At 42.4% G+C, this 27,960-nt stretch overlaps 1 protein-coding gene across 1 annotated transcript; it reads left to right on the plus strand.

The window, feature by feature from the left end:
- Positions 1-2,241: 2,241 nt before the first annotated feature.
- On the plus strand, positions 2,242-27,421 carry BBS2 (Bardet-Biedl syndrome 2). Its single transcript, XM_065925359.1, has 17 exons — positions 2,242-2,520; positions 8,522-8,753; positions 10,060-10,181; positions 10,464-10,526; positions 11,345-11,422; positions 15,249-15,353; positions 15,437-15,523; positions 18,392-18,527; positions 18,766-18,905; positions 20,127-20,271; positions 20,363-20,534; positions 21,213-21,342; positions 22,675-22,806; positions 23,268-23,405; positions 24,248-24,360; positions 25,678-25,826; positions 26,952-27,421. Exons 1-17 carry the CDS (start codon positions 2,404-2,406, stop codon positions 27,056-27,058), a joined length of 2,166 nt encoding a protein of 721 aa, XP_065781431.1. The 5' UTR covers positions 2,242-2,403; the 3' UTR covers positions 27,059-27,421.
- The last annotated feature ends 539 nt before the right edge of the window (positions 27,422-27,960 follow it).

Consider the following 27,960-nt stretch of genomic DNA (forward strand, 5'->3'; position numbering starts at 1 on the left):
CTTTACCAACTGAGCCACCAGGGAAGCCCAAGGATATTGGAGTGGGTAGCCTATCACTTCTCCAGGGGATCTACCCGACCCAGGAATTGAATCGGGGTCTCCTGCATTGCAAGTGGATTCTTTACCAACTGAGCTATGAGGGAAGCCTTACGTTCCATCAAGGCCCTCAAATTTAGTCTTTAGACATTATCTCCCAAAGAGATTACAACTAATCATGGATACCCCCCGTCGGCTTGAAAAAAGATGCTCATTTGAACAGCTGTAATTGCAAAATGCAAATATCAAGAATATTCTAGAACCCATCTTTCAAGACCTACCTTCAACATCTGATACAGTGATTTTCCTCCTGCTGGCAACATTCTCTTCACTTAGCTTCCTTCTCAGTCTGCTCTGTTGATTCCCACTCATCTCATCCCTCAGCCTTAAACGTTTATTTTCAGAAGTCAGTCAGAGCGATCCTTTAAGTGTCTTTGCACCTGAATTTCCTCTGCCAAAACACACTTTCTCAAAACTGATTCCCTTTCAGATTCTCGCCTGAATGTCACTTTCTCAGTGAGGTCTCTTCCCTACCACCATATTTTTAAAAATTATTTATTTATTTTGGCTGGCTGGGTCTTTGTTGTGGTACATGGGCTTTCTCTAGTTGCAGTGACTGTGGGTTACTCTCTGCTACTCTCTAGTTGCTTTCCTGGTGGTTCAGATGGTAAAGAACCCACCTGCAATGAGGAGACCTGGGTTCAATCCCTGGGTTGGGAAGAAACCCTGGAGAAGGGAACAACTACCCACTCCAGTATTCTGGCCTAGAGAGTTCCATGGACATGGGAGGCTGGCAGGCTACAGTCCATGGGGTCGCAGAGTGGGATATGACTGAGCAACTTTCAGTTTCTCTAGCTGCAGTTTAAAGGCTTCTCATTCTGATGCCTTCTGTTGTTGCAGAGCATGGGCTCTAGGTGTGCAGGCTCAGTAGCTGTGGCACACAGGCTTAGTCGCCCCATGGCATGTGGAATCTTCCTGGACCAGGAATAGAACCCATGTTCCCTGCATTGGCAGGTGAATTCTTAACCACTAAACCACCAGGGACGTCTCCCTACTACTTTATTTAAAATTGCACTTTCTCCAAACTTCCATCCCTCTTTCCTCTTTACCACTTACCACCAAAAGACTTCCCACATGTATTTCTCATTTAGTGTTTGTCTCCTCTGACTTGTATGTCAGCTTCAGGAGGCCAGAGGTTTGTCTTATGTTTACTGCCATATCACTACTACTAGAATAGGTCCTGACACATAGTTGAGTTCAGTTCAGTACCTCAGTCTTGTCCAACTTTTTACAATCCTAAGGACTGTAGCACACCAGGCCTCCCTGTCCATCACCAACTCCCAGAGTTTACTCAAACTCATGACCATTGAGTCGGTGATGCCATCCAACCTTCTCATCCTCTGTAAACATAGTAAAGTCTCAAAAAATAAATGTCTGAATGAATGCGAAGAAATTGATTTAAAGATTAGAGTTTAAAGTATGATTCCCCCCCTCCCCCAGGATTGATATATTAAGTAATTACTGTGGGCATTAACATAACAGCTAAAGTAAGAGTAGATATTCAAGGCGTTTTTGTCGTTCAGTCACTGTCATGTCCGACTCTTTGTGACCCCAAAGACTGCAGTGAGCCAGGCTTGCCTGTCCTTCACTGTCTCCCGGAGTTTGCTCACACTCATGTTCATTGAGTCGGTGATGCTAGTCTCCCCCTTGGACTTCCCTGGTGGCTCAGAAGGTAATCTGCCTGCAATGCAAAAGACACGGGTTCAGTCCCTGGCTGGGGAAGATCCCCTGGCGAAGCGAATGGCTACCCACTCCAGTATTTCTTGCCTAGAGAATTCCATGGACAGAGGAGCTTGGCGGGCTACAGTCCATGGGGTCGCAAGCAGTCGGACACGCCTGAGCGACTAACACACACATTCAAGGCATATTTAGTGAATAAGCCCTTGGAGTGGGGTAGATAGAAGTATGTGTAAGCTGCAACAGTTGGGCAGCTTGGTTGTGGTGCTAGAATGAGAAGCCCCAGGGTACGATGGCTCAAACACCGCCACTGTAGACCCGGAGTTGAGTTGAATCCAACGCCGGTAAGTTACAGCAGGAAAATGGCAGAACCCCACCCGCGAGACCCAGGTTCAGCCTTAGCGGCGCTTGAGGCCTGACTGCGCAGCTGCAGAACTCGGTGGGCGGGCCTGCGCAGCCGCAGAAAGAGCTCGCGGCCTCGAGTCCGACTCGAGTCTTCAGTTTCCCCCCAGGCCTGATGAAGCCAGACACGATCCGGTCTGGTCTCCGCGCCTCTCAACGCCTCGGTGAGGCCGGGTCCGCAGCGCCGGTCTCGGGCCACTAGCTCTCTTCTCCAGAACCGCCGCCAACATGCTGCAGCCCGTGTTCACCCTGAAACTGCGCCACAAAATCAACCCCCGTATGGTGGCCGTAGGGCGCTACGACGGGACTCACCCGTGCCTGGCGGCCGCTACCCAAGCGGGCAAGGTAACCGCTCCCACCCGTTCCCACCCGCACGGGGCCCGGGCCCCCGGGGTTCCCACGACCTCCGCGGGCCACGTCCCTGCAATCCCGCCGCTCCTTCTCAGACCCCGCCCCCAGCCACGGTTGCCCGGCAACGGGTCCGTAGTCTTGCCAGCTCTCCATTCTGCGCAGAAATCCTGAATAACCAAGCGGAACGGCCCTACCGAGCAGTTAACTTGTCTTCAGGCTCTTAGACTCGGATGGTGTTGGAGTCTCTTTACAGATAGGGAGCATAGGGAAGAGAAGTCCCCTGCAGGGAAGGCCTTGGTCAGGGTTAGCAGTAATGGAGGACCCCAGATTCAAGCCCAGAACCTCTGCCCTTCGCTGGGAACCTCCTAGCATCTCAGACTGCCTCTCATAGCCAAGCAACTCTACGGCAGGGGAAAAAAAAATTATAGATACCTCTAACTTAAATGGTGCAAACTGCTCTTTTGATCTTTATCCATGTACATTCATGTCTCTTCCTGTAATTTATTCACTAAGTACCTATTAGGGGCTTACTGTGTACCCTGCGCTGTGCAAAGTGTGGGCGTCGCGGAGACGAAAAAGATACCGTCATTCAGCATCTCACCATACTTACTGAACACCTTCTTTGTCCTAGATCTTGGGGATTCAGAGATAAAGCTGGAGTCCGTGTTTTCAGAAAGCTTCTGCTCCAGAAGGACAACAGACAGGGCAAATCAGGGCACTGCGTGCTGTTGGAGGAATGCCCAAAAAACATGGAATACAGTGACGCCGAGTTTAATGACTGCTAACAGTTACAAAGCCTTATTACATTAATTATCTCAGCGTCCTTGCTAAATTGCCAACTGCTGTAGCATAGCACAGGTGTGATAGATCCTGGCTTTGGTACCTACTGATTTCATGACCTTGGGCAAGGTGCTTAATAGTATCTGCCACATAGAGTTGTTAAGAGGATTAAGTAAGTTACTATGTGTCATGCTCTTGGCATATAGGCAGTGATCACTAATTGTTAGCTGTTATTTTCTTTTTATCACTCCCACTTTACTGATTAAAAATAATGGTTTAGAGAGGTTCAAAGCAATGTTTGAGGTTGCTCAACTGGAAAGCGGTAGAAATGAGATTAGAGTGCCTGTTCTCTGACCCAGTGTGGATTTAACAAGTTGACATTTATATAATGATTTATAGTTTTCAAGACACTTCCACCTCCAATATGTTTTCTCATTTGCTCCGCCTTGGGATGCATCAATTAAAAAGTAGTGATTCATTTCAAAAAAGTTGTGTGATGGAGGAAAGCACTTAGCACAGAGCCTGGCATGTAATAATGTTAGCTGTAATAATGTGAGGAGGCACTGACAAATAACAGAAAGAAATTCATATTGGTTTTTCTGTAGGTACACAGCAGCTACATAAATGGGCTGAAAAGGTCCCATTGATAGCTCAGCCCTGGGTTTATTGAGGACTTGTGTGCTGGGCACTGTTGTTAACTCTGTAGTTACAAGGGTGAATGTGACAGACAAGTCTTACTGGTTTTATTCCCAGGTGGCGCTAGTGGTAAAGAACCTGCCGGCCAGTGCAGGAGACACAGGAGACATGGGTTTGTTTCCTGGGTCAGGAAGCTCCACTGGAGAAAGAAGTGGGAAACCACTCCAGTATTCTTGCCTGGGAAATCCCATGGACAGAGGAGCCTGGCTCCTCGGTTATGGTCCATGGGGCTGCGAAGAGTTGGACACGACTGAGCGATTAACACTTCTGTCCACTCCCTTGAAGGTTACATTTGAGAGAAGGAGCTAGACAGTAAACAGATACACACAGTCTGCAGAGGGGTAATGGCTGTTTTAGACAGAGTGATCAGATAGGTTTCTGATAGGATAACTGTGGATCAGAGGTTTGAAGGAAATGAAACAAGCCGTGCAGATAGGTGGAATTAAGTGTATCAGCAAGTACACACGGGCTTTGAGGTAGAGGGTATACTTGATGTGTTCCGGAAACACAGGAAGGCTTCTGGGACTGGAATGGAATGAGGGAAGCAGTGAGGTGGCCACTAGCTGGATCATATAGGGCCTCATAGGCCACAGCAGAGACCTTGATTTTTGATAAAATGGGTGATTGGGATTTGGTTTATGTTTCAGATGAAGAATTACTGGCTGGTACTGCAACAGAGATGCAGGGAGGGGGAAGCAGGAGTGGAAGCAGGTTTGTCTGGAAACCCTTTCATTAGAATGTGACCTAGAGGGGGAGGCATGGACACCTTATTCTCGGTCTATTTCTGAAGACAGGGGAAAAAGGGAGAGATGGAAATTCCTATGTTCTCTCTAATCAGACACTTTATATTCAGAATTTCAAAAACAGACCTGGGAAGTTCTGACCTGATCTTTAGACTTAAAAAAAAAAAATAAGGCACCATTTTATGATCCAAACGACACACAAAAATATAATTTCCTTTAAAAACAAACATCTCCAGTAAGGCTGAAGCCCTCCTTGACTGTGGGGGCCCATGTCTTTAGAAACAGGATTTTGTCATTTTCTGTGGGACTCTGTTGTGAAGGTGGGGCTGACTTATTGGGAACTGGTCTCTGCACCTGAGCGAGGATATTTTGAAAAGGAATTTCGTGCAGGATGAACATTAGTTCATCTGGGGACATGTTTCCTCTCACCATGGAATATATATTGCAGCAGCACCCCCTCGGCTAGAACAAATGTGTAAACTACAGCCAACTCTTTGGCTTTAAGGCACCGTGTGTGTGTGTGTGTGTGTGTGTGTGTGTGCGCTCAGTCATGTCTGACTCTTTGTGACCCCGTGGAGTGTAGCCCATCAGGCTTCTCTGTCCATGGAATTTTCTAGGAAGGAATACTGGAGTGGGTTGGCAGTTCCTCCTCCGGGGAATCTTCCCCACCCAGGGATCGAATTCTAGTCTCTTGGGTCTCCTGTATTGGCAGACAGATTCTTTACCCCTGAGCCACCAGGGAAGCCCTGGATAAAGGCCCTGGGAGTGACTGAGCCTGTGGGCCAGAGGAGTCTCCTGGGCACTGATTTCTGTATGTAGAAAACAGTGGGAAGAACCAGACTCCTGGGACTCTGGCAATAAACCTCAAACCCCGTTCATCCCAATAACAATGAACATGAAGTCCACAGGTTATTTTTCTTCCAGTTCTTTTTCAGCCTATCTAATTACTAGAAGACTCTGTAAGAATTCTTTTGTTCAAGACTGTTATAAAAGGAAGTAAGATATGGCTGGAGATGAGTGGAGCCTGACACCAGGCTTGTGTCTGACTCCTGTCACTTATCGGTGGTGAGACCTTGGGGAAGGAAAGGCCTTAACCCCTCTCACCTCTTCTGTATATCCGGAGGACCAAATGCAGTAATGTTTATAAAAACATGTTGTAAAGTATGACACAAATGAGAGCGTGAACACAATATTCAGTAGCTACACACCTTTTCTATAGATTTCTCACCAATCTTTTTTTTTTTAATTGGAGGATAATTGCTTTTCAAGGTGGTTTGTTTCTGCTGTACAAAGTCATGGATCAGCCATATGTATACATAACCCCCTCCCTCTTGCACGTCCCTTCCACACCCCTCCTCACCGCCACCCAAACCCCTCTAGGTTGTCACGGAGCACTGGGTTCAGCTTGCCGTGTTATGCAGCGACTTCCCACTAGCTGTCTTTTTTTACATATGGCAATGTATATGTTTCAGCGCTACTCTCTCAATTCGTCCCACCTTCTCCTTCCCCCACTGTGTCCTCTATGTCTGCGTCTCTCTTCCTGCCCTGCAAATAGGTTCATCAGTTCCATTTTTCTAGTTTCCGTATGTACGCATTAATATATGATATATGTTTTTCTCTTTCTGACTTACTTCACCCTGTATGACAGACTCTGGGTTCATCCACCTCAGTTCAAGCGACTTAAAACTCGTTCCTTTTTTATGGCTGAGTAGTATTCCATTGTGTATATGCACCACCACTGCTTTATCCAGTCATCTGTCAATGGACATCTAAGTCTAATAAGTCTTATAAAAATTATCTTTTGTTGAATAGGTTACCTTGTTTAGATAACAATTTAAAATTAATCCTGCTTGGGTTTAAAACCGAGTGCCCTAATACTGAGTTCCTCTACCGAGTTAATGATTTAACTTCTCTATCCAAAACTCTCTATTTCCTCTATGTCCTTTCTTCTTCCACACCCTTAGGCTTAAGGAGTATCAGAGAAAAGGGGAGACTGTAACCAAGCTGGACCCTCGGGGGCCTCCCTGGGACAGCCCCCCCCACCCCCTCCCCGCCAACCAGCTGTGTCCTCTACTTATTTGTTGAAAAGCTTTAGTCTCCCAGGCCTCCCTTGAGTCTCAGAAGGCTGGCTCAGATGTTAATGTCTAGGAATGTGAAGATGTAGAAACAAGCATTTAAGCTGGGAAACGGAACAGTTTGGACTATAGAGTTAACCAAACTCCCAGTTCCCTAAAAACTATGAAGATCTGACACACATTCCTAAGTTTTTATAGGAAGCAGACCCCTACCAGTTGAAAACTGCTGATCATGAGCACATAGACCCCGGACTGGGTTGAAACCAGAAGACAGGTGATGCTTAAAACCTCCCTTGATGCCAACCAGCCCAAGAATTGTTCGCGAGCTGCTCACATGCCCTGCGCCCCCCCTCCCGCCCACACTGCCTTTAATATTTTTGTCTCCTATCTGGCAACTTGGAGACAGTCTCAGGGTGTTAGTCTGCCTTCTTCCCAGGATTCTGGCCTCTTGAATAAAGCAAAATTTCCTTTCTCACCAACACTTGTCTCTCGGCTATTGGCCTTTTGAGTGACGAGCATCCAAACCTGCCTCACCGGGTTACAGATTTACACCAAAGGGTTGAAATGCTCATTTAAAATTAGAAAATTTTCTCAGAGCAGCTAAGCCCATGAACCACAACTGTTGAGCCTGTGCTCTTGAGCCTGGGAGCTGCAACTGCTGAAGCCCACAAACCCTAGTGCCTGTGCTCCGCGATGAGAGAAGCCACCACAAGGAGAAGCCTGTGCGTTGCAACCAGAGTAGCCCCTGTTCACTGCAACTAGAGAAAAATCCTGCTCTTAGCAACAAAGACTCAACACAGCCAAAAATAAATAAGTAAAATAAAATTAGCAAATTTTAGAACTAGATGGGGGCTTTAGGGATCTCTGGTTTCTCATCCTTTTTTTTTTTCATATTGCCTTTATATTGCTTTTTTTTTTTCAGAAAATGAAAATTTTCCTAATGAAATTTCTGTACTGTATCTCTATGACTTAATGTCTAAGATCCTCCCCTCCCCAAACCCAATTACCCATTTTGGGAGCAACATCATCCCTCTTGAGAGTGCTTCTTCTAGTCTAGACCTCCTTTTACATATGAAGCCCAAGGAAATTTAAAGATTTGTAAGGATACTCAGATGATTATATTTGTGATAGTTGAAACTGCTAGATTAATTAACTTGGAGTTAATTAATTTTACTTGTATAGACTATGAAAGCCTTCAAGAAGCTTGCTTTGTGTGACTCAGTTTAGGATTATAAGACAGATTTACTACCGATCAGTTTTAAGGGTCAGGAAGTGAATTTGTTAGGCGTTGGGATGAAAGATAATGAAGTGTTTATTACTGTTTTCTCTGATCTGTGTGCTCAATCTCATTGTAACTGATAGCAGTTTCCTATAGGTTGACCAGGAAAAGGCTGGTTTGTAAGAGTGCTTGAATGTCCGGCCGGTTGGCTGTATGTAAGCTGCCCTGGGAAGTGACAGCTAGGTCTTGGGCATTATATCTCGGTCTTTACAAGGCTGAGAGCCACTGGATTTCCACAGTTTGAAGTGATTGAAAGCCAGCCATGCACAGAACTGTGTATGGGTGTTTTTAAGTTTTGTGGATGATTAAATCCCTTCTTGTTAACGTTGGTAATCTGTTAATAACCTGAGCCTTTTAATAAAACTATGTTAATTTTACATTTTTTTGATGTTAAGGGGGATGTAATTAACTTTTTGTTTTAGGTTTTTATTCACAACCCTCATGCACGGAGCCAACATCTCGATGCACCCAGGGTCCTCCAGAGCCCCCTGGAGTCTGATGTTTCACTTCTCAACATTAACCAGACAGTCAGCTGCCTGACCGCAGGAGTACTGAACCCTGAACTTGGCTATGATGCTCTTTTAGTGGGGACACAGACCAATCTGTTAGCTTATGATGTCTACAATAATTCAGATTTGTTCTACAGAGAGGCAAGTATACCCATTTATAACCATAAAACTCCCACTTCCACTGGTTTTTTATTTTTTTTAAATGCTTGAAAGAGATCAGACGTTTATTTGGGTTTATTATGTGGCTGTTGTCGTGTAGTTTAAAAAAAAAAATGCATGTTTTGCCATTTACATCTCATTGACACTTATTTATTTGGTCATGGTTGGTAATCATTTGGTGACGCTCCAGATTATCTTTCAGGAGGTATTATCTGTTGATAGCTTCCCTGGTGGCTCAGAGGTAAGGAACCCACCTGCCAATGCAGGAAGTGCGGGTTTGATCCCTGGGTTGGGAAGATTCCCTGGAGAAGGATATGGCAACCCACCCCAGTATTCTTGCCTGGGAAATCCCATGGACAGAGGAGCCTGGCAGGTTACAGTCCACGGGGTTGCAAAAGAGTTGGAAACGACTTAGCAACTGAAAAACAACAGCATATCTGTTGATACTTTCATCTGTCAAGATTTGTCGTTAAAAATTCAGCCAGCAGCCAGAAAGCCAGCAAACAGGTCTCCTGGTGGCTTTGCACTGAAGTTTAGTATTGCAGTTTCCAGGAGAAGCACTTACCATAGCCTGCCACCTACAGGCTGCTGCAACTTTAATACTCAGATAATCCATACTTATTATATAAAAATAGAAGCAAAGTAAAAATAATCACCCATAATTTCTTCATTTGGAAATAACACTTAACTCTTGATTGATTTATCCTGACTTTTTACTTAGTATTTGTGAGTGAATTCTTTTTTTGTTTACAAAATGGGATGATAATATATACATGTAATTTTTTACTTTTTTTCTATGACGGATTTATTAAGATATAATTCACATACCATACAGTTCGCCTATTTAAAGCATACAGTCCAGTAGTTTTTAGTTTATTCAGAGAGTTGTGTAACCATCACCACAATCAGTTTTAGAACATTTTCATCAAACTGTGCTTATGTACTTTATTCAAGAAGTCTGAGACATTGACTAGTTCAGAATGGTGGATCTATAGGTGCTTGTAGTTTTTAGTACTTATAATTAAAAATGAGCAGTAGTAAGAGAACTAATTAATCAGTATTAATAGCTTTCCATCTAAAGTGGTTAAAATAGATTACAAAATTGTGGGTGTGTTAAAGGCATTATGTCTGATTACAGCTCTGGCCTGCCTCTCAGGAGACCAGCTGGCTTCTCAGGAATGATGACAGAGGCCTTTGAGTTTCCAGATGAAAAGAAGGATGTATGTTACCTCCAGTGTGCCTTGCAGCATCGTCCTTGAGGGTTTGTCTTTTTTGTTTTTCCTCTTAGGTAGCAGATGGGGCCAATGCAATCGTGCTGGGGACGTTGGGAGACATTACCTCTCCTCTTGCAATTATTGGTGGAAATTGTGCTCTGCAGGGTTTCAATCATGAAGGAAATGATCTCTTCTGGACGGTATGAAGAACAAAATACTCTCTTTAGTACTCTTAAGCATTTTTACTTTTTAATGTTCTTTAGGTCTTGTTTGCTTGTTTTTTTTTTTTTTTTTAAACCACTGACAGTAATGAATAATGGAAACAAAATAAAACAGGATTTGTAATTTTATACATTAAAAAAAGGCAATGAGTAATGTGAATTTTAAATTCGTGGTTTATTTCATCCTGTCTTTCATGTAGCTCCTGTGTTTGGATTAAGTGAATAGAAATGGCACAGTAATGACTTGGGCTTTATTTTCAGGTTACTGGCGATAACGTTCATTCCTTGGCCTTGTGTGACTTCGATGGTGATGGGAAGAAAGAGGTATGTGGGGGAGGAGATCCTTCTCTTGTGTGTACTTCTCAGCTGAGTACATACATTTCCCCAGACAGTGACCATAGTGTTGAGAGAAGTGTTAGCTTCTCAGGGTTGATTTCGCTCTTCTGTTGCCTGAATGAGGAACTAACTGGCCTCATTTGTCTTTCTCTTCTCTTTTGAACAGTAATTCACTTGGGTTTGTCAAATAGAGAGATCAAGACCATACTTCAAAGACACCTGATGGGGGAGAGGGCAAAATAGTTGTTGGGATCACAGTCATATTCACAGTCTTATAACTTGATTCCAGTGTTTTAAAATCATATTAGTACCTAGGTCTCAGTTTTGGCCAACTTTTTCAGGAATCTGGAAGTTTTAGAGATTGGTTTTTAGCTTTTTAAATTACTCTAACACTTTCTCTAGAAATTAACCTCTTGAGCAGCCAGTGAGTTACTGTGTTGGACATTGACTTACCCTCCGATTGTCTGCAGATACTGGGCTCTGGCTTTTGAAGCAGGGCTTCCACCTGCGGGCAGACAGATGCTGAGTCAGGGAGCATTTTCAGGTGCCTGGTGAAAGAACTTGTTCTGGTAGGAGGTGCCCACGTGGCAGGGTCTATAGTAACCACTTTCTTCACTGACCAACTCATGACCTTCTCACTGGAAGGAACCTTTCTGAGCATCCATCACCGAGAAGTTGGAATTCCTGGGTGGCTCTAGCAGCATACAAAGTATCATGCAGTTTTTTTGTTTTATTTATGGAAATTTTGCTGTCTTCACTTACTGAACTAAATATGCCTGATTTTTTTTTTTTTTTTTTCCTTTCAGCTTCTTGTTGGATCTGAGGATTTTGATATCCGGGTTTTCAAAGAAGATGAGATTGTGGCAGAAATAACAGAAACAGAGGTAAGCACCACCTCAGAATTATGATAACCTTGACAGATTAGCATAGTTAAATGTAGCATAAAGAGAGAGTGCTGGGACATCTCACTACCCAGTTTTACGGTAAAGACTGTGGGGATTAAACAGAGCAGTACGTTACAGAAAAAGGAGCCTTAAATATCCTTTATGGAGATATATTTTGACTCAGTGCTCTCTGATGACCCAGAGGAAGGGGAGGTGGGAGGGAGGCCCTAGAATTGTACTCCAATGAAAAAAAGAAAAAAGTTATATTTTGAAAACACTGATTGGACAAAAATTATGGAGCACAAAAAGGTATTTCTTTTAGTGAGCTATTATATAATAATAATAATAATAATGGCAACCATTTATTGTGCACCTGATACATGCCAGACACTGTTTTAAGTTATTTATATGAGCTACTCATTTAATCCAACAACAGCCCAATTATGAAGGAATTAGTAGTTCTCGTTTTACAGATGAGGGAACATGTTATGTTTCTTTGTTAAGTTACTCTCAAAAGGTCATGGCTATTAAGTGGCATGGTCAGGTCCTCCTCCTGCTTCTCATCATGTGTATTAAATGGGATTGAATATTGAATGGACTGTATCTGTGAGGGTTTTAGGCTTTTTTTCTTCATTCAAATTAAGTACTTCTTAGGCACATTTCTGTTGGTAAACTTAAAAACTAGATGTCAGAGAACTTGACTAGTTTCTTTGTGATTAGAATTACTCATGTAATTCAAACTGAAATGTTTCTGAAAGAGTTGTATTTTTTTTGAACAGTGTCTAAAGATTGCCCTTATCCGTTATGGTTTGGTATTCTTAGGATATTTATTTGCTGCTGGTTTTCCAGGATTGACCCAGATGGAAACCAAAAAGATAATTAGGATATTCTAAATTAAGGAAGGAGATGGAAATAAAGGAGCTTTGACTTGTGAGCCCTGTAAATGGACAGAAAAGAAAAATAACAGAAGGAAGTCTTAGAGATCCAAATGGTAGTATTGTGCAGAATTGTATCTACTGGTGTTTGGGAGGTTGTATCAGAAAAGATTGAGGGCAGCAGCCTGAGAACTCACTTTGGGATGAGAACTCATCCTTGCTTCTCTTCGCTTACAAAAGCTGTTTAGGAACATCAGGTTTCTGTTCCCCTGCCTGCAAAAGGGAGACCAAAAAGCAAAATGTGCATATTGATAAATAAAGTGTTACCAGTGATTTTGAAGGGTTTATATAGACTTCCCTCGTGGCTCAGATGGTAAAGCGTCTGCCTACAATGCGGGAGACCCAGATTCAATCCCTGGGTCGGGAAGATCCTCTGGAGAAGGAAATGGCAACCCACTCCAGTACTCTTGCCTGGAAAATCCCATGGACGGAGGAGCGTTGTAGGCTACAGTCCATGAAGTCACAAAGAGACGGACATGACTGAGCGACTTCACTTCACTTCTTCACTTTTACTATAGATTTTTACTTAATCTGACTCTACTTTTTTTTTTCCTGACTCTACTTCTTATGTACTCACACTTTTTATGGTTGTAAGCTGATAGTTGTGGGTAGAGGAAAATGAAGGGGAAAAGTGAGTGCCAAAAGCAGTGCATATCTGAAGATGTGTGTCCATATGGGGATTTTGTGTACCTGTATGTGTTTCACGTCTGCTTTTCTAGAGAGAGCGTCCTTCAGTTCAGTCACTCAGTCGCGTCCCACTCTTTGTGACCCCATGAATCGCAGCACGCCAGGCCTCCCTGTCCATCACCAACTCCCGGAGTTCACTGAAACTCATGTGCATCGAGTCGGTGATGCCATCCAGCCATCTCATCCTCTGTCGTCCCCTTCTCCTCCTGCCCGCAATCCCTCCCAGCATCAGGGTCTTTTCCAGTGAGTCAGCGCTTCGCATGAGGTGGCCAAAGTACTGGAGTTTCAGCTTCAGCATCAGTCCTTCCAATGAACACCCAGGACTGATCTCTTTTAGGATGGACTGGCTGGATCTCCTTGCAGTCCAAGGGACTCTCATGAGTCTTCTCCAAGACCACAGTTCAAAAGCATCAATTTTTCGGCACTCAGCTTTCTTCACAGTCCAACTCTCACATCCATACATGACCACTGGAAAAACCATAGCCTTGACTAGACAGACCTTTTTTGGCAAAGTAATGTCTCTGCTTTTTAATATGCTATCTAGGTTGATCATAACTTCCCTTCCAAGGAGTAAGCGTCTTTTAATTTCATTAGATTGTTGAAGGGGATTGCCAGCTTGAGAATTACTGACCTGTAAGTGCTGGGTTCTGCATTACCATTTCCCTTTCATTTAAATTCATAGTAAATCTTTTCTCATTTGGGGAATCATTGAGGTTTTGTTGGATTTCTGTTAATTGTCAATACTAGATGTGAGGGGAGTACATTCTGTGAAACACCTTTTTCCTAAATCCTAGAAAAGAACAGGAGACCATGAAATAACAGCGAGGAATTTGACGTGCCTGTTGATCTCTAGTCCACAAAAGAAGAAACTAGTGACCTCATAAAGGACTAAGGGATCTAAGGAAACGGGCTAAATTTAGGAAAATGTGGACTTTATAAGATTGTTCATTTCAGGGCCGTTTTCTTGTCCTCTGGTTTGATTTTGTTCTTAGTTCAAATGTGTTTTTGCACATCGGCAAAATTATGAACAGTGCTGCCAAAGAATGCCTTGAGCTAAATAATTCTGGAGTCCCACATGGCGCTTTGTATTCAGAGTTAAGTGAAGTGGGTGGTTTTATTGAAAAGCTGTAGGTGTAGAAGAAATTACATAACTATTCTCTACTTTATACAGTTTATTTCTTAGTATCTCTTACATTAGTCAGAATTAGAAAGTAGATCTGCAGGGTCATAGATATCTTTAAACTTCGGTTTTAACTTTTAAGGATAATTTTGTTAAGTATCTAAAATTGTAGATTTTGTAAATTGTAATTGTAAATTCTCTTAAGTGTGTTACATCCTCTTAACAGTCCTATTAATACTCCAGTATAGCATATGCAGTCTGTATATTGTTGCTGCTGCTGCTAAGTCGCTTCAGTCGTGTCCGACTCTGTGCGACCCCATAGATGGCAGCCCACCAGGCTCCCCTGTCCCTGGGATTCTCCAGGCAAGAACACTGGAGTGGGTTGTTATTTCCTTCTCCAATGCGTGAAAGTGAAAAGTGAAAGTGAAGTCGCTCAGTTGTGTCCGACTCTTAGCGACTCCATGGACTGCAACCTACCAGGCTCCTCTGTCCATGGGATTTTCCAGGCAAGAGTACTGGAGTGGGGTGCCATTGCCTTCTCCCTGTGTATTGTTAGATATGTACAAATCCATGGTATCCTGGGGTTTTGCTTTTTAAAGGATTATGTTTTCTTCTAGCAAAGAGTAAATTATACCTTGGAAAAGTATACTCTTAAAAGATATTTAATTGTGGATTTTATAAGTCCTTTTAAAATTTAGACTGTAGGATATTGTAAGTTAAGGAAATGGAAATAATCATTAAAATATTTTGAGCTAGTATGTATAACATCAATTTTACATAGTCCAGATCTTGTGTGCATAGTTTATTTCCTTCTTAATTCCTCGATTTTATTATTTAAAAAAAAAATTTGTTGAAATTTGCTACATATGCTTGATCTAAAACAGTAAACTTTGTGAGTTTAATTCTTATGATCCAAATCTGAAATAGAGGACATGGATCATAGAGAACACAGTCCCCGCTAGTGGATTGGAAGTGCATTTAGACCTAATTTTAACACACTTGTAGCAAGGTATGCAGTTTTATAAAGTCATTTTGCACTAAATTGAGCCTTAATGAACTTTATCTTTTTCATTATTTTTTGCAGATCATCACCTCTCTTTGCCCCATGTATGGCAATCGATTTGGTTATGCCCTTTCCAATGGCACCGTTGGAGTTTATGACAAAACAGCCCGATACTGGAGAATTAAAGTTTGTATGATACAGCCTCTGATATTCAGGGATTTTATACTTATTGAGAGATTTCTATACTAATTAATGAAATTCCTTTTCAGTCCAAAAATCATGCCATGAGTATTCATGCTTTTGACCTTAATTCTGATGGAGTGTGTGAACTGATCACTGGTTGGGCCAATGGGAAGGTAAGTTTAAAGAGTAGTGTTCAAGTATAATTTAAAGTCATAACTATCTGAGATATATGGGCTGCCTGACTCCAAACAGTGACAGGAGAGTATGCACGTGAGTTTCTCGGCTGTGCTTTCAAATGTAACTTCTTAACCTTCCTGGATTTTCTCCCCCTGCTCTGATTATCAACACTGGAGAGTGAGCGAGCATCCTTTCGGTTTATAAGCCCTATTTGGGGGAAGAGCTCCAGAAAGGTCTGAGTCCCTTCCTTGAAGGGATGGGAATCAATTTAATCAAGTTGATCACAGGCATAGGCAAGTAAAAAAAAAAAAAAGGATTTTTAGTAAGCTAGTAGTGAACTGTGTATGTAGCTCTTTTCTAGTAAATCTTCAAGTTTGACTAAAATCTTAGAATTAGTGGGAAGAGTCATCATTGTTTTCCAAGCTATAACTTCAAACTAGGGTTTGTTTTTTTTTTTTTGCTTCTTTCCTTTTTTAACTTCAAATCAGAAGTTTGTACAGTCTCTTGGCAAGTCAGGATTGTCTTGTTAGAAACTGCCGAAGGAGCTGCCAGATCTCCATGGATACCATTTGCCCTAGCTCTTTCGTCTTTCAGCGCTGATTGCCTGAAGGAGATCAGCTAGTTCTAGCTTTTCTTTGATTTTTTTCCTTCACTTTTGACCAGTGTCTTATAACCTTCCTTTGGTGTTGTGTGAAAAACAGATTAAAAAAAACTGTTATGTTGGTTCCTACTTCTCCACTTGGTTTTGTTTTTGGTATGGGTGTTGAAAATTACAAAGGATGACTTGTGTAGTTTCTTATCAAAAAACTTGAAAATCCATAAAAGGGGACCCTATTCTGGGGGAATATGAATTATTATGATTGATCCAAGAATTAGAAAACTACTTGACTTAAGAAGTTATCAAAAGTAACCTTCAGATCTGACTCTGAACCTCGAAGTCTGTCTAGTTAAATGCTTTCAAAATTTTACAAAATTGCTATTACATAATCATAATTTGTATGTTCTAAGCTATATGAAAGGTAAGCAAACTATACAGTTCATTATATAAGTGGAACAATTGGTATCGGCACTCAACAGAAACAACATTAAAAGGAATATAGATCCACCAGGTGAACATAGGTGCAAAATTACTTAATTTAAAAGCAACTAGCCAACCAACTTTTTCTTTAGTAGGTCATTTGTTGAGTTGGAGGGTCATCTTTTGCATGGCAAAACTTTCATGTTGGATAAAGCAAAAGAATAGAAAAGCCACAGAAATACAGATTTGTAGCCCTGTTTCTTAGTTAGCAAGTTAACCCTCTTATTTGCTAAATATTGCGGAAACGCAGTGCTGAAGGTCATGGAGAAGTTAGAAAGAAGCAAGGTCAGTTCAGTCTGAGTTCGAGGCTTCTGTTAATGTGTGAGGAACTCTGGTCAGTACAGGCCATTCATTGCTTTACTAGCTTTAGCATCCATAATTTTCAGGCTGACCTGATGTTGTTATTAAGAGTATGGTATTCTCCAGCCAAGGGGTAGGAGCTGGTAGTAAGCTGTGACCTAAATTAGTGTGTTTTTCACTGCAAAATTTTGCCCAGAAGGCTGTTTATGAAAAGACAAAAATAGTGGTCACTGAGATGCTTGCTCTGTTACATTTTCTGTAGCTAGCCTTTTATCAATAGTGCATGTGTTCTTGCTTAGAACAAAAGCTCATTTTAGGTGGTTATCCTTCCCTGTTGTTTTGTGAGGCATTCGTTTCTGAAGGGTCAGTGATTTATTTATCTGCCTCCTTTGGGAAGAGGAGATGTGGACGATTGTAGGGCTCTCTGCAGTATCTCAGTAGTTCTCGTGGCAGAGGGACCTTAAACAGGGCTGTTCCAGAAGGGTGGATGGTGGAAGACCGGGCTTGCTTGGCATTTTTCAAACTTTAGATATAAAACTGGGGACTTCCCTGGTGGAACAGTGATTAAGACTCCACACTCCCAATGCCGGGGGCCCATGTTTGATCCCTGGTCAGGGAACTAGATCCCATGCTGCAGCTAAGAGTTTGATGTCACAACTAAGACACAGTGCAGCCAGATAAATAAAAACTTTAGGTGTAATATACTTTATATATTTACATATAATACAGGTGAAATTTGTATGTAGAGCTAATATATCTTGTATACTTCTATGTGCCATCCCTGTTCTACCTGCCTAACACATTAACCCTTTTAGACCTTGTTACAACCCTGACGTGTAGATACAGTTATTTTCCTCATGTTCTTACTGTTGATCTCCAGATGAGGAAGCCAAGTCCAGAATGTTTAAGAGGTTTGCCCAAGATCCCACTGGTAGTGAGTGGCAAAGCTGGAATTCAAACCTGGGCAGTTTGGACTTTCACACTGTGTTATATATTCTCTAAAAGTACTGTCTCTCAGCCAACCCACTTTTCCAAATGAAATACTAGGCCAGTATGTAAAATAGCTTTTAAGAAAAAGCAGAGCTGAGTGAGGTCCCTTGGCCCCCTGGTTATAGGTAAGTATTGAGAAGCCACAGGGGGGGCCCCTTGGAGTACTCATTAAAAAATTGTTTGTTTTTTTTTTTACATTTGGCTGCATTGGGCGTTAGTTGCAGCTTGAGGAATCCTTCGCTGCTGTGTGCAGGCTCTCTAGTTGTGGCGAGAGGGCTTAGTTGCCCAGTGGCACATAGGATCTTAGTTACCCCACCAGGGATCAAACTCTTATCCCCTGCATTGGAACGTGGATTCCTAACCACTGGACCACCAGGGAAGTCCCCTCCTTGGAGCCCTCTTAAAAACTTCTAGAGCTGATTGAACTTTAAAAATTCTGTGTCATTTTTAAGAACCTGTAGCAGAAGCTATTTTCAAGTTCTTGTTCTATTTTTAGGTCGATGCTCGAAATGACCGGACCGGGGAGGTCATCTTTAAGGACAGCTTTTCTTCTGCGATTGCTGGTGTGGTGGAGGGAGATTACCGGATGGATGGCTGCCAACAGTTAATCTGCTGCTCGGTGGATGGAGAAAGTAAATCGGGATAGGAGAGATCCTTGATAAGTCAGATTTCTCAGTCTGATTGGGTCAGAAGCCCGGGAGATTCACCATTAAGTGTTTGTGCAGATACCCTTTCGTCCTAATAAATTCACCTGAACTGGGGAAATGAGAACTTAGATTTTAAGATTAGGTCATTGATGACTTAAAAGTAAGACCTGGCTGTGCCTGGGCCCTCCCTCAGTCCTATGGGTTTTTTTTCCCCTCCTGTCAGTCCGGGGCTACCTGCCGGGCACAGCTGAGATGAGAGGCAACCTCATGGACACCAGCCTAGAGCAGGACCTGATCCGGGAGCTGAGTCAGAAAAAACAGAACCTGTTGCTGGAGCTCCGCAACTATGAGGACAACGCCAAGGTCAGACTGGATGGGACGGGCACGCGGGAGGCTGAGAGTGACCGGGAGGATGGGTGGCTGGGAAAGGAGGAGGGTCTCCACATCTGGCGAGGCGGGGACTCCCCCTCCCCGCTTATGGGCGGGCAGATGGCCTGGCCTTTTTGCCAGTGTCAGAATGAAGAGGGCACGTGTCCTTTAACCCAGAAATCCCACTGCCCGGGAGCTCAGCCAGAGAGAGATTTGCACGAGTGTTCAAACACACTGCGGCACTGTTTGTAGCAGGGAACAAGTGGAAGCAGCAGTAACTTTTGACCAGTCCTGGGAGGGTGGGCTGGGGAATATTAAGCAGCTCAAAAGAATGAAGTATATACACGTGGACTAATGTGGAAGGATGTCTGGTATTATTGAGTGAAGGGAAGCAAGAATAGTGTGTTTAGAGTATCTTTTGTCTTTTTCAACCACAAATAACATAAACATGGACGGACAACTGCAGAGACTCTGGGTGTGGTATTGTGTGTGTGTGTGTATGTGTGTACATGTACTTATCCAACTAGCTGGAGGGTGAGCTGGGGAGTAGGATTTTAATTTGTCCCATCATGTATAATTGTTTGAATTTGCTAAACTAAGTGAATTTCTTTAGTCATTTAAGACAAAACAATACAGAAAAGTGTAAAAGGTGGGTGGCTTCCCTGGTGGCTCGGTGGTAAGGACTGCACCTGCCTGTGCAGGAGACGTGGGTGTGACCCCTCGTCCGGGAAGATCCCAGCGCCTCGGGGCACTTAAGCCTGTGCTCCGCAACTACTGAGTCTGCCGTAGGGAGCTGCAGGGACTGAACCCGGCGCCATAGAGCCTGTGCTCTGCGACAAGAGAAGCCGCTGCAGTGAGAAGCCTGTGCACTGCAACTAGAGAGTAGCTCCCTCTAGCCACAGCTAGAGAAAAAAGCCCACACAGCAACGAAGACCCAGCATAGCCAGTAAATAAATAATTTTTTTAGAATGCAAAAGGCGTGCTGGGGGACAGTGGTCCCTAACCACAGGAAGAGATGAGAGTATTTTCCTTTGGGAAAAGGCCAGGTTAGAGCGAAAGCACTAATGAGGTGAGTTCTCTGACGTTTAAAGACTCAGATGAATTTAAGATGACAGGGGATCTGTCTTCTGAAGCCAAATAGCTGTATTATTTAAAATTGACATGAGTTCACTGTTCTGGGACTGAGTTGGAAGTGAGGGGGGTTGTGTTTTGCAGGCAGAGCTGAGCAGTCCACTGAACGAGGCTGATGGGCATCGGGGCGTGATCCCGGCCAACACCAAGCTCCACACCGCCCTCTCCGTCAACCTGGGGGGCGAGATGCAGGCCGCCCATGCCGAGTTGTGCATCTCCACCTCTAATGGTAAGGTGTTACTGACACACGGCTGGTGGTCGTTGGCACCTGTGTCGTCTGGGGGCGGCTCTTGGACTGCTGTCTCCTCTCTTCCCTGCAGACACCATCATCCGAGCAGTGTTGATTTTTGCGGAGGGCATTTTTGCAGGTGAAAGCCACGTGGTGCACCCCAGTGTTCACCACCTTTCCAGCTCCGTCCGCATCCCCATCACACCTCCCAAAGACGTCCCCATGGACCTGCACTTGAAAACCTTCGTGGGTTACAGGAGCAGGTGACCCATTGCACATCGCGGTTCATGTCCAGGCAGCACTGAGAGGAGAGTAGAATGTGTAGATTTCCCCCTTTGCCATGGATTTTCTGGGGCCAGAGAAGCCACTTAATGGCTCTTTCCACCCAGGCAAGGTTTCCCATGACTTCTTATTTCTCTAATTTGAAATCTTGCCAAAAAATAAATAAAAAGTATGTAAGTTTGAAATGGTTATTTCTGGTTTTAGTCAGATGATTTCATATTCACAGCAATTCCAAAAGTACACTTAATGGATAATTTAGTTTTGGCCACCAAGACTACAGGGGTTTAGGTTCCATTATATGACAGTCATATGTAACCTCAGCCAGTGAAGAAAAGCACTAGATTTATGGAAGATAGAAACATTTTCACATTCCTTTTTGGGTGTTGTAAACCCTGGGTGTGTGTATATGTATACACAGACTCATGTCTCTAAATCCCAAACCCCATTACTGTGGGACTTGAACCCTCAATTTTTTTTTTTTTTTTTTTTTTTGAGGTGAGGGTGGGGGGAGGAGAGTAGACAGAGTTTCTTTAGTGAAACCCTTAAGTAACAGCTTGATGACTCAGTAGTGACCTTATGTTTATGGTGGGGGGGGGGCTTTCCCTTTGAAATAACATTCAACACAAACAGTTCTCTTCTATTCCGTTGGTTGGCCATAGCACCCAGTTTCACGTGTTTGAGCTGACAAGACGGCTACCCCGATTCTCCATGTACGCACTCACCAGCCCAGACCCTGCCAGTGAGCCCGTCAGTCACGTCAACTTTATCATCGCAGAACGGGCCCAGAGGGTGAGTGTCTGGCTTTTCTCTTTGCAACCCTTTTGCACTTTAGAATCTTTGACATTATTTCACAGAAAAGGGGAAATTACATGAGTGTGTTATTTGGTAGCAGTAAATATGACATGAAGGAGTTAGCTTGGAGTTGGATAGTTTATAACAAGTACCAAAAATGTTGCTAAAATAACTTCTTCCATTTTTTTTTAACTTCTTCCGTTTTGAAAAAATTATTCAAAAATTTTTATCTTGGCTAATCAATTCAGAAATATTTATTTTGAATCATTAATTCAAAGTTACTTACCGAAGCAATCCTTAGTCACAGGTGAATTCCTCTCAGTTTGTAATTCCTCTTTTTGTTAGTCTTAGTGGGATTGTCCAGATCTAGTGTTTTAAGAGGAGCCTGCATCAGAATGGAAAGAGTGGCCCTTGGAAATGGGAATATTGTGGGGGTTCAAGTGCTACCTTAACTAAGTAAATTCTTAGGGGTCTTGCCGCGTTCCCCTTACTGAGGATAGTATTACCTCACAGGGGGCCCCTGAGGATTACATAATTGGCATAATAGCACTTTGTAAAGTTTAAAGGACTAGTAATACCTGTGAGTTTTAACCTTGGCTGGACTTTAGAATTCTCAGTGAGGCTTTTTAATCATGGAAATTCTCAGGCCCCTTTCTGGCCTTTGAAACTTGAAACTCTACAGGTGGCCCCTTCCAAAAGGCCTCACAAGTGGATCTTATGTGGAACTTGTATCATAAACCACTGTAAAGTATTACTATTATTTATATTAAGATTTATTCTTTACTTACAGTGTGGATGTTATCTCTGTCTGTGCGTGCAAACTTTATTTAAATGTATTAAAGGATGGAGTAGAATGATTTTAAGCAGGCTAGAGCCACAGAAGAGCTATCTTGTAAACAGAATTAGCATAGTACTTGAATCGTATCTACATTGCATATAAGGTTATATCTAAGTAGGGGACTTCCCTGGTGATCCAGTGGTTAAGACTATGCTTCACTACAGGGGCTTGGGTTCAATCCGTGGTTGAGGAATTAAGATCCGAATGCCACACAGTGCAGCCAGAAAGTAAAAACAAATAAATAAAAATGTTAAAAATATATATGTCCATATGTCTGAGTAGAAAATGCATGCTATGGGACTAGATATAATTGTGCATGTTACTTAGAACATGTATCAGGTGGGAAAAAGGAGTGTGAATAGTGTTTTTTTGGTGGGGGAAGAGTTGTAATTTTTTTTTTTTTTAACCAAGTAGTAAAACTAGAAAGAAGGGTAGCTCTTAATGACTGTACTTTAAAAATGGAGATTCATTTCACACTCTTCATCTTTAAGGTTGTTACGTGGCTCAACCAGAACTTTCTGTTACCAGAGGGCACTAACATTCAGAACGCTCCATTTCAAGTGTGTTTCACATCCCTACGGAACGGCGGCCAGCTGTATATAAAGATTAAACTTAGTGGGGAGGTAATTTTTACTGTCATGGACACAGATTTCTCACGTAAACGTTTAACACTCAGTGTAAAGTGAGGCAGGTGACACCAATCTCAAGGTCGTAAAACCACATGTCTCAACCTAGACTGTGTTATCACCTCTGACACAGGCGTATAACGTAGATCAGCAGTTTTTCTACCTCCCTCCCCCACTTCCCTTCACCTGTCTGTCACCTAGTTTGGAATGGTTTAGGAATACAGAGAACACAATGTTTTCATTGTTTGAATGATTTTGTTGTTCCATTTATAAGGCAAAAGGATTTTTTTTTTTTTTGGCCTGTTGCTAGAAATAATGTTATTTCCTTGAGGGCTGGACCTTATTTTTATTTATCATTGCATATAAATTTATGTTCAATAAATGTGTTGAATATGGGGAAGTTCAGGTACTGTTCCAGCTATTTGAGGATGCTAACTTGTCTTTTTTCCTGTGGATAGATCACTATAAATACTGATGATATCGATTTGGCTGGTGATATCATCCAGTCGATGGCATCGTTTTTTGCTATTGAAGACCTTCAGGTTGAAGCCGATTTCCCTGTCTACTTTGAAGAATTACGAAAAGTGCTAGTTAAGGTGAGGGCACCTGGTGGATGAATTTGTGAGAACACGGTGTTGTAATAATGTTTGCAATACTTCTGTTAAATTGATGAGACTACAAATGTACGTATATTACATGACAGTCATGTCTTAACTTTGGAAAATTCTTAAACTAAAAATTGAGCTAGTATTAGAGAATTCATGAGTTAAAGGATTTCTTTTGTAAAAGTGAGTGGTTAGCTTGAGCACCTGCTTTCTGTGCTTGGTTTTGAAGGATACTTGAAAAATATATATATTAACATTTTCTTTTGCTAGACTTTCATCTTATCTGTTATATCTACCTTGCATTCTGGCTTAGTGCTTTCCCAGGCGGCTCAGTGGTAAAGAATCTGCCTGTCAATACAGGAGACACGAATTTGATCCCTGGGTCAGGGACATCCCCTGGAGAAGGAAATGGCAACCCACTCCAGTATACTTGCCTGAAAAACCTCATGAACAGAAGAGCCTGGCGGGCTACAGTCCATTGAGTCACAAAGAGTCAGATGTGACTTATTGACTAAACAACAACAAAGAACGCAAAATCAAAAGTAAGGCTTGTGATGGGTCCCCACTTATAACATCCCCACCCTAAACCTCTAAAATGTTAGTATTTGTGTCTCTTGGGCTCACAATGCTAGGATGTGGAAGAGCTTGACACAGAATGTCATTTTGAGTATTTCACTGAAGAGGAGATGAAACAACAGAGAATAGTTAAGATAGAACAAGTCAATGGCAGAAAAAACAGGGCCTCGGTATAGAGAAGATAGCTCCTCCTCAGCTTATTTAGTTTCCAGGAAGTTGGTGAGGCCTTTTTAACTCCTGGTGTTCATGGTTTCCAGGTGGACGAATACCACTCCGTGCATCAGAAGCTCAGTGCTGACATGGCGGATAACTCTAATCTGATCCGCAGTTTGCTGGTCCAAGCTGAAGATGCCCGTCTGATGAGGGACATGTGAGTATGTCCCATGGCAACGACAGGTGCTTTATCTCTAGGACTCCCCCTTTTTTTCTCTCTGGCTTTTTCTTTTAAAGCAGAGATGTTGCTGGCTTTAGGCATTTGACTGTGCTTCCCTGGTGGCTCAGACGGTAAAGAATCTGCCTGCAAGGCGGGAGACCCAGATTCAATTTCTGGGTCGGGAAGATCCCCTGGAGAAGGGAAAGGCTACCCCCTCCAATATTCTTGCCTGGTTAATTCCTGGATATCTTCCTGCCAGAGGAAACTGGCAGGCTGCAGTTCATGGGGTTGCAAGGAGTCGGACATGACTGAGCGACAAAAAAAAACAAACAAAAAACTGGAGGGAAGTAACCAACAACCTCTAAATTCCTTTTTTCTTGATTTATATTTCATTTAGGAACTGTCAGATGTACACGGTTTTTATTTTTTAAAGCCAAGTTAGTTGATATGTAACTTATACATGTGGAAAATTTACCCTTTTAGGTTTACACTTCATAAATTTGGGGAAATTTATACAATTGTGTTGCTACTACCTCAGTCAAGTACTTCTCCTAACCTCTAGTCCATGGCAGCCAATGATCGAGTTTCTCTTCCTATTGTTTTATCTTTCCCAAACTGTCACATAAATGGAATCAGATAATATAAATGGAATCCATATAAGTGGAATCAGCCTTTTGAGTCTGACTTCTTTCAGGTACCATAATGCCGTTGAGATTCATTCACATAGTTGTAAGTTACCAGTAGTCCACTCCATTTTATTACTGAATATTCTGTTGTATTAATATCCATACTTGGTCAATATCCCACCAATTAATTGAGATTTGGGTTGTTTCCAGACTTTGGTGATTGAGAATAAAGCTGCTATAAATATTTGCATACAGGTTTTTTGCAGACATGTTTCCATGTGAAATGTGTCATAATGTGATTGCTGGGTTGTACAGTAAGTATATATTTAGCTTGATAAGAAACTGTCAGTATTAATCTGAAGCTTGGAATATAGCCTGTCACCTTGCTCACTTGTCCCTACCCCTTATATCATGGGCACGATAATTCTTGATTCCTAAATTCAAACAAACCACGGATTAATAACCAAGGAAGGCCACTTGTCTTCCATTTATTTGGAAGAAACAGAATAGTTCATAGAATATTCTCAATGTTTTCAAAGCAGACTTTAGAAGTTACCCTGTTTTAATGACAGTACAGTTAAAAATCTCATTTGATCGTTTATTAAATGTGTCTAGGAAGTTTGCAAGTCTTCATTTAAGCCTGCCATACTGAGGTCCAGTGATGTTAACCTTCTATTGATGTACACAGGAAAACAATGAAGAATCGCTATATGGAACTCTATGACCTTAATAAAGACTTGCTCAATGGATATAAAATTCGCTGTAACAATCACACAGAACTGTTGGGAAGCCTCAAAGCGGTAAATCAAGCCATTCAAAGAGCAGGTCGTCTGCGTGGTAAGTCCCTTTTTATAGCACTGCATTTCATCTTTAATTTCGGGGCGAGAAGCATTAAAGATGGTGTTAGCTTCAAGAATTCCTATCAGGGCTTGTATCTATAAAGATACCTTTCACATTCAAGTTGGTACCATTCACTTGAGTTTAGCCAACCTACTGTTTGGCTTTAGTTAGTCTGCCAACTTCAGAGGGGAATGACTTTCAGTTCCTTTTTTGTTTCTTTTTTTTAAAGACTTGTTTATATTTGGCTATGTGTAGGGTCTTCATTGCTGTGCTTGGGCCTTCTTCAGTTGTGGCCAGCAGGAGCCGGCAGTGGTCCTAGGTGCAAGGACTCCAGTAGTCGCAGCTCACGGGCTCTAGAGCACAGGCTCAGGAGTTGTGGTGCACGGGCTTAGTTGTCCAAGGCATGTGAGATCTTCCCGAGCCTGCTGCATCCTCTAAAGATAAACTGAGTGACATGTTCCCAAGAGGAAAGCCTTAAATACTCAAATACTCCTATTGGAATCTGCTGTTTTGGGTCAGTGCTTTGACCTCCTTTTAGAAATAATCTTTGCTAAGTGAATATAAGCTTGGATCCTTTTCTGTAAAACTGACTCTGAAGTTTCTAGGTGTACAATGGTCTCTAAGCTTGGTTTGTGATTAAAGTTCCTCATGAGAATATCTTTTTTAGGGAATGGTAAGATATGATAAATTTGTACTATCTAGGACTTCCCTGGTGGTCCAGTGGTTGAGCATCTGCCTACCGGTGTGGGGTACGTGGGTTCCATCCCTGGTCAGGGAAGATTGAACAGGCCGTGGAACAACTAAGCCCGTGCACCGCCACTCCTGAGCCCGAGCACCCCAGAGCCAGGGCTCTGCGGCAGCAGGAGCCACTGCAACGAGAAACCCATGCCCTGCAGCTGGAGAGCAGCCCCACTCCTCACAGCTCGAAAAGCCCGAGTGCAGCAACAAGACCCAGTGTAGCCAAAAATAAACAATTAAAAAAAAATTTTTTTTTTTAAATTTGTATTATCTCTAACTCTTCCCTACCCTAGTTTTATGTTGTTTCTAAAGATGGCTTCTGATTTATAATTTCGCTTTTATCATTTTTTGGCTCATGTGGATCTGATGTTTCTTCCTTGACAGTTGGCAAACCAAAGAACCAGGTGATCACTGCTTGTCGGGACGCAATTCGAAGCAACAACATCAACATGCTGTTCCGAATCATGCGGGTGGGGACAGCTTCTTCATAGGAGGGGAGAGACAGGAAACCAGGTTCCTAGAAAAGGTTTCTTTAAACTTCAAGGCTGGTTTGCTTTGGATCATATCCTGGTGAACCCAGGGTGCTGAGAGCAAAAACAGCCTTGGTGAGTTGTACCAATGAAAAGACAAAGCACTGCATCTTAGAAGCGTATTCTATTTTTTTAAAATCAGTTGTAGTGTTGCTGAGTAATACTGGTTTGTATGGAGGGAAATGAACACTTTTGAAACATTAGGGCTTCAAAGTCCAGTTTTTCTGTATGTTTGTAAAGTCAGTGTATAGATATATCTTTTCTTGAAATTGTAATTGAATTTGTAATTAAAAATTATCATCTCCTTTTCCATTAAAACGTAAAGGTGTTGCACTTTGTGTTGACTGTAAAAATCACATCAGGACTACATAGAACCATTTGTATTGTGTGGAGAAAAACAAAAATTGGATATTCATTTTGTGTACCTTTTTGTAAAACCTCCCATCAATTTATTGAATATATTTACTTTTCAATTATTTATGTGGCTGCATAGGGTCTTAATTGTGGCATGTGGGCTCTCTAGCTGTGCCTGGGCTCAGTAGTTGTGGTGCACAGGCTTACGAGTTGCCTCATGGCAAGTGGGATCCTTAATCCCCCAACCAGGGATCAGACCCATGTCCCCTGAACTGGAAGGCGGATTCTTAACCACTGGACCACCAGGGAAGTCCCAAATATGGATTTATTAAAAACTTATTTACAATAGGAATGTTGGGTCCAAAGATGGATCAAATTCTCTGTATAACAAAACAAAAAAGTTTGGAATTTTCAGAGCTGAATGTGGAGAGGTGAGTGAATTCTAAGGCAGTCATGGAGGTTTGGCTCAGAATTATCTATTCCAGTTTTCTTCGAGTATGACTTCCTTT

The sequence above is a fragment of the Muntiacus reevesi genome, chromosome 2 (genome assembly GCF_963930625.1).
Source record: "Muntiacus reevesi chromosome 2, mMunRee1.1, whole genome shotgun sequence".
In the NCBI taxonomy this organism is placed as follows: Eukaryota; Metazoa; Chordata; class Mammalia; order Artiodactyla; family Cervidae; genus Muntiacus; species Muntiacus reevesi.